This window comes from Triticum dicoccoides, chromosome 7A (assembly GCF_002162155.2).
Source record: "Triticum dicoccoides isolate Atlit2015 ecotype Zavitan chromosome 7A, WEW_v2.0, whole genome shotgun sequence".
Classification (NCBI taxonomy): domain Eukaryota; kingdom Viridiplantae; phylum Streptophyta; class Magnoliopsida; order Poales; family Poaceae; genus Triticum; species Triticum dicoccoides.
Genome location: NC_041392.1, coordinates 54113561 through 54120525, shown reverse-complemented (window position 1 = coordinate 54120525; position 6965 = coordinate 54113561). Strand labels below are relative to the sequence as shown.

Below are 6965 nucleotides of genomic sequence, written 5' to 3'. Positions count from 1 at the left end.
TCGCTCTTGCCATAGAAGTCAAGCTGAGTTGCCAACCCTCGACTCAAGACCATGCACACTTGTGTGTGTGGTTGGGTGGAGTGGGCTGGGGGCAGGGGGTCATGCACTCATGTCCTTATCGGTCATTAGTCACCTTTTGCTTCCTTCCCCAGTCCTCTTCCAACCACAGATCTTCGCCATCTATGATACCGAGAGGTCGTGTGTGAAGTTGAAAACGGGACAATTAGCAATCAACTTTTTTCGAAAAAGGACTAGACATGTTCTCGGAGACCTAGTAAGTCCTTGTCGGCCTGCTGCCCCGACAATTTGATATTCGGCGACGTTGACAAGGTTACACATGACCATTGCAACTCTATGAGGTCATCACATGACCATTGCAACTCTATGAGGTCATCGTGCTGGAATTCGTTCCGGGCTTGTTCGATTAAACCTCTGTTGAAGAGGATTGGAGTGGATTGAGGGGGATTTTGACTCGCGGGGGATTTACCGTCCCCTCCCAACCAAACAAGCGGTAAGAATGAGCTGGACATGATGGACTACGAAATTTAACCAATTTCCATTGATTACATCTGCATCACCTTACATCTTCTTCTCCTTCTACAACAACAACCGCGCGCATGCTGATTAGGGGTACATTTTCTTCATCCAAGAAACAAAAACCTCTTCTCCACGGGAGTGAAGAGATGAGAGATCAGCACCGCCGTTATTCCGGCCTTAAGTAATTACCCTAACCACACTCTGCATCCTGATTAACTTTCATCAAGCACACCACACACTGATCTGCATCCTGATTAATTCTTCTTCTTCTTAATCCTCTTCTTCTCCTTCTTCTTCATCTATGCACCCTACTGCTTGCTGGTCTATGGCGGTGTCAGGGCTGCGCCTTGTACGGCGCCGCCGCGACGGCCTCGGCGACGCTGAAGAAGATGCGGTCTGACCCGAACGTGTCCCCCACCACCGAGTTGTACATCCTCTCCGTCACCGACCCCACCGGGTTCGCCAGCACCAGGTCGATGCCCCGCTTGTCCAGCACCCGCTTCATCTCCGCCAGCGCGTCCAGCCCGCTCGTGTCGATCGCCGTCACCGCTGCAATCAATCAACTTTGTTCGTCAGTGAATCGAGCTTGGAACTTGGATGTCAAGAACAATGGCGATCTTTTAATTTAGTATGCACTGACGGTCGGACTCACCGCTCATGTCGAGGACGATGCAGCGGACGCCGCAGAGGTTGGCCTTGGCGGCGCGCTCCTCCTCCTCTCGGAGGTACCGCATGATCCGCTCCACCAGGTAGGTGGAGTTGGCGAAGTAGATGGCCGACTCGACGCCGACGACGAGGAACGGCGGCACGCGCACGGCCTCGCGGTACTGCGCCATGCTGCGGTAGCTCTGCGTGCCGGGGACCAGCCCCATGACGACGGTGTTGGGCCGGGTCACCTGCAGCAGGATCTTGAACAGCGAGATGCCCACGGCGATCGACAGCCCGACCTGGACGGACACGAGGAGCACGCCGAGGAAGGCGGACACGCACGCGCAGAAGTCCAGCTTGTCCACCTTCCACAGCTTGGCGGCGCCGCGGACGTCGATCAGCCCGGCCACGGCGGTGATGATGATGGCCGACAGGATCACGTTCGGGGTGTAGTGGAACAGCGGCATCAGGAAGAGCAGCGTCACCAGGACGGCGGAGGCCATGACGATGTTCGACACCGCCGTCCGGCACCCGGCGCTGTAGTTGACGGCGGAGCGGGAGAAGGAGCCCGTGGTGACGTAGCAGGAGGCGCAGGACCCCGCCATGTTCATCACCCCGATCGCCATCATCTCCTTGTTCCCGTCCACGTTGTAGTTGTTGATCGACGCGAACGTCCGGCCCACCGCGATCCCCTCCTGCAACATTCAACAACAAAATCCACCATCAGATCTAAATGCCGCAACAAAAATTTGTTCAGATTAATAAAACAAGAGATTGATTAATTGGTCTTACGGTGAGGGACAGGATGCCGGTCATGATCCCGGTCTTGACGGCCAGGGCGACGTAGGAGCCGCTGAAGACGAGCATGTTCATGGATGGAGGGTTCACTCCCCTCGGGAGGTCGCCGATCTGCGCGACAAAGACGACATTTTTGCAGATTGATCAGAGACAGGTTATGAATGTTTCTTCGATTTTCCATGCGTGCAACATGTTCAGATATGTTACTGAAGGAATTGGTGTGCTTACGATGCTGATGCCGTGGCCTCTGCAGAGGTAGGAGATGACGGTGGAGGCAATCACCGACGTCAGGGGAGCCGCCGCCGACACCCAGAAAAGCCGTGGATTCCGAGCGCTCTGCAGAAGGAAAAAGGAGTAAATATGTGTGTTTGATCAGTACATCTGCTTGCTATTGCTGAATTATTTTCACCAAGAAACAGAGCCAGAGAAAACAAATTGCCTGTCAGGCTAACTGAAAAAAAATGTGTGGTAGATGTTTGCCTCATAAATAAATTCACTAGTTTTTTTTATCACACATTGGCAATTTTGAGGTGGAAATTAAGCTGTCAAGTAACCCATCTTCTCAAGATCAACATGTGCAATTATGTCAAGTGCTGAACCATCACCAGTCTTAACCAACTCTGCTGCAAACGGAAAACCATCACGCAAGCGAACTGGCGATGGCCCGCTTGTCAAGGAGGATCGCGCGACGCGTCCTCACGGGTTCGTGTGGGGTGTTTGTCAATCATCATCTCCAGATTTGACAGAGAAAAATGTCATGGAAATGAGGAAAGATTGTGACCAACTAGCTTAACAGGTGACACATCAGAGACCAAATTCGATACATTCTCCCAAAAAGGGAAACGGAGGCAGGCTGCAATGGGTCACCGGCCATTACAGAATAGATTCTAACTAAGCCCACACACAATGACACACGTCTTACTCCAAACTGATTGATGCGTTTGGCCTAGCAGAGTTTATGAAAACTAAGGCAAGCTATGAACATGGCAGCTGTATGTGCATGGCCAAACTGAAACTGCTAAGACAGGTTAGGTTTGGCTTCAAAACATATATGTTTGGTATGACTGAATGTTTCTAGTATCTCTCCTTTTTTTGCTGAAGAAAACAGTGACACTTTTGCTAAGGAGAAAGGGACGTAGATAGCACTAATTGTTTGAATGAAGAAAACTATACTAGTTTGAACTGCCTTTAGCAATCATATATATACAATCTTCAAAGTGCATGTGCTCAAGTGGCAACAGGTACTTTTTGGCACCATGTTTCAGTCTATTGTCATTCAGATATCTTGGAAGATTAGGCCTCCCATAGGGAGGAACTAGACTTTTCTGATCACACCAACTCTTCAGTTAAGCCAAGCAAGACTAAAGCACTTGTTAGGGCAGTCTAAACTACTAGTATTTGCGTAGACAAGCTATAAAATAGTTTAAAAAGTTCTAACTGATTAGACCAAGATATTAGCCATGCTCTCTAATTAATTACAGGACATTTCTTTCTTATGATGATATACTCATTTTGGGTGTACTTCAGATACCGTCGAATGTTGTTGCGAGGAAACAAACTAAAGAAAAGTAAGGGATTCGTTTATTGTTGTGAAGTCAGGTTGAAATAAGAATGTTTTTTCTTTCAGAAAGATAAATATCCGAGCATTGTCAGGTCCCAACAAACAGGAGCTAGGTGCTTAAGATCACCCTGCCACTAATTGTTAGCCATTAGCTATGTTTGAGTGGAGCGAAATTCCTTGTTAGTGGGAAGCACCCTTTGGGTCCCTCCATTGTACTGCCCCACTTTTATGGGTTTAATCACCACCTCCCCTTTTTGCAAATTCTACCTTTCCTAGTTGCTACCTGTCCATGCCCATGGTCAAATAATTCTAGAAACCATTAGCCGACTAATGGACAAATGATCACTAAACCCGCCTTTTCTTTTTTCCTTTTCTAATTTTCAAGAAACAAAAGAAAAGGGATGCATATATGCATACTAATCCTAATCATTTCCATGGTTAGTAAAACTGAAACTAGATATGGTTAATGTAATAATATGGAATCACCCCATTAGTAATTGTATTGGTGCAATTGAAACTAAATATGGCTAAATTGAATTGGAGCTAAACATTGTGCTATGAGCTAGACAGAGACAGAGGCAGAGCATAGGTGGTGGGTAACTTACGATTTGGCGTGTGCCGAGGAGGATGGCGAGGAAGGCGACGCCCATGACGATGGTCTGCCACTGCCACTCGCTGTGGCGGCGGACGACGGAGGCCATGACGTCGACGAAGCCCATGTGGGTGGTGAAGTGGACGATGCCGAGGAGGCCCTTGAGCTGCTGCAGGGACACGATGACGGCGGCGCCGCCCATGAACCCGGTGAGCGTGGCCTTGGAGAGGAAGTCGACGATGAACCCGAGGCGGAGGAAGCCCAGCGAGGCCTGGAAGACGCCGGCGAAGAAGGTGGCGGTGAAGGCCAGCTGCAGGTACAGGATGGGCTGCTGCTCCGGCACCACCGCCTCCCGGAGCATGGACCCCATCACCAGCGACGCGATGGATACAGGCCCCACCGCCAGGTCCCGCGAGCTCCCCAGCAGCGCGTAGATCAACGGCGGCACGAAGCTCGAATCTGCATGTGCCAACAATCTCGTCAATCACCCATTAATTTCCTGCCATGAATGACAGAGTTATGGAGCAGAGGCGTGGGAGGCTCACATAGGCCGATGATGGGCGGCAGGTTGGCGAGCTTGGCGTAGCTGATGCCCTGCGCGTCGCGCCATGGAGGAGAAGGAAAGAAATTAATGTCGACCGAGGAAACTTGCCGCTGGTGGCCACGTATATTTGGCCATGGACCAGAACGGGAAGGTACTAAAAATGGGGCGGCGAATTGAAGGCGGTCTGGCGTGGCGACAGGCAGAGAAATCAATGGATGGAATAATTACCTGTGGGATGGCGAGGCTGGCAATGGTGAGGCCGGCGACGGCGTCGGAGCGGAGGAGGCGGAGGCTGTAGTTGGAGCCCCAGTGGAAGATGGGGAAGAAGTACTGCAGCGCGAGCACCAGCTTCCGGGCGAGCGACTGGTTCTTGAACTGGTGCAGGGGGTCGTCGGGGAAGAAGATCTCCGCCAGCCGCTGCCCCAGCGCCCCCGCCGTCGTCCGCCGTTCCGGCGCCGACACCTTGTGCAGCTCCACCTGCACCATCCCCGCCGGCGCCGCCTGCCGCTGCTGCTGCTGACGCGCCCCCGAATCCGCCACCGCCTTCGCCCCGGGCCCGTGCCCCGCCTCCAGGTCGAACGCCAGGGTCTCAACCTTGTTGTTCACCACCATGGCTGGGCGCACGCTAGGGTGAATCCCCTGCCCTCTCCCTGCAACCGCCGGCGCAGGGGAGGAGGATGAGGTCGACGGCTAAAGCAGAGGATTGAGATTGTTGTTGTTGCTGCTGGTGTTGCTCGATGGATTCGTCGTCGGAGGATGGCCGGGTTTTATAGGCGCCGGGCGGGGCGGGGGGCGAAAGCGCGGGAGAAGCCGAGGATTTCCTCCCACCTCGACGCGGATTAGGAAGGCGACTCCGCCTCTGCCTCTGCCTCTGCCTCTGCCTCTGCGTCCGCCTCCGGCGTGGTGCGGGGTGGTAGGGCAGGGTTGGGTTAATTTGGGTGGGGCCCTCTCCGGTCACTATTTACTGGGTGCTGTAATTAGCCACCCACGTCCGAGCCTTTTACCCGCAGGAAACACACTGGAAAAATCACCGGCCGTTCGGATTATACCGTATTAATTGGCGTACAAAGGTGCTGGAATCAAAACCGAATTAGAGCATGCTTGGATACGTTTTAGTTTCATGACTAAAAGTAGTGGGACTAAAACTTGCTAGCCTCACCCATGCTTGGATCCAAATACTAAAGAGACTAAAATCTAGTTATTGAGCATTTATTATCCTCCAAACCCTCCAATCCAGAACTCGCATGTGTTAAAGGAGATGAATTAAATGAGGAGAGAGAGGGCTAATACATATTTTAATAGGTTTCCTATGACTAAAAACTTTTAGCCTCAAGACTAGTCCTAGCCTCTCTTTAGTCAGGGGTGCTTGGAACTTTAGCCTCTAAAAGAGACTATTTTTAGTCAGACTAAAAATAGTCCCTTGGATCCAAGCACCCTCTTATACCTGCACCAAAAACGTACTCTACTACGTATTCTACCTAGTACACATTTTTGCTTTTTTTGTTTGGATATAACATAATAAATAAGGAATTAATGCCGGATTAATTGGCACTGCTCATTTATGTTTCTGCTCGAATATCAGTAAACGGTCTTGAATAACAGGGGTCGAGGTCGGCCGATGACACGGAGGTGCTCGAATCAAAACCGAATTATACCTCAACCAAAAACGTATTCTACCCCACATACATTTATGTTTTTTTGTTTGCAATATAGTAAGCCGCCTTAAATAACATGGTTCAAGGTCGGCCGGTGATACGATGACAGATAAGCTTCATCATCAAGAGAATCGCTGGATAATTGAGTTTGTCGATTAAAAGGAACTAGGGGTGTAAAGAGAACCAAGATGCCCCGCCTAGACGCACCGCGCGTAACGCGCGCACACACACACGGAGAGAGAGATTGTGTTCGAGATAGGACAGCAGGCTTCAGTGCCTTTCAACTACCAAAGCAAACTTAGAATGCCAAAGCATTCATAAAAAGTACTGCAAAATACCATCAATGTCCAAAAAAGCTTAGGAGCCTTGAGAGCATGGTGCATGAGGCGAAATGGGGAGAAATGTGACAGGACCATCCTTGTTCATTCTTTTAAACCTGCAACTGCCATCTTCCGCGTGTTTCCCAGAGAAGAGAAGCTTGCATCCATCATCTTTGTGTTGTCATCAGTGCGACGAATGACCAAACACTGTCCTTGTGCATTGTTGAAGACATGGGTTATTTACCACCAGTCAGAACTATTTGGCATACCGATGAAGAATTGAGCATGATACTTCTTTCTGCAAATCAGG

At 50.6% G+C, this 6965-nt stretch overlaps 1 protein-coding gene across 1 annotated transcript; it reads right to left on the bottom strand.

The window, feature by feature from the left end:
* Positions 1–518: 518 nt before the first annotated feature.
* On the bottom strand, positions 519–5553 carry LOC119330544 (probable sulfate transporter 3.4). The gene is made up of 7 exons (XM_037603657.1): positions 4909–5553; positions 4682–4730; positions 4150–4595; positions 2212–2319; positions 1978–2094; positions 1190–1880; positions 519–1086 (listed from the first exon to the last, which is right to left on the bottom strand). Exons 1-7 carry the CDS (start codon positions 5290–5292, stop codon positions 872–874), a joined length of 2010 nt encoding a protein of 669 aa, XP_037459554.1. The 5' UTR covers positions 5293–5553; the 3' UTR covers positions 519–871.
* Between the last annotated feature and the right edge of the window lie 1412 nt (positions 5554–6965).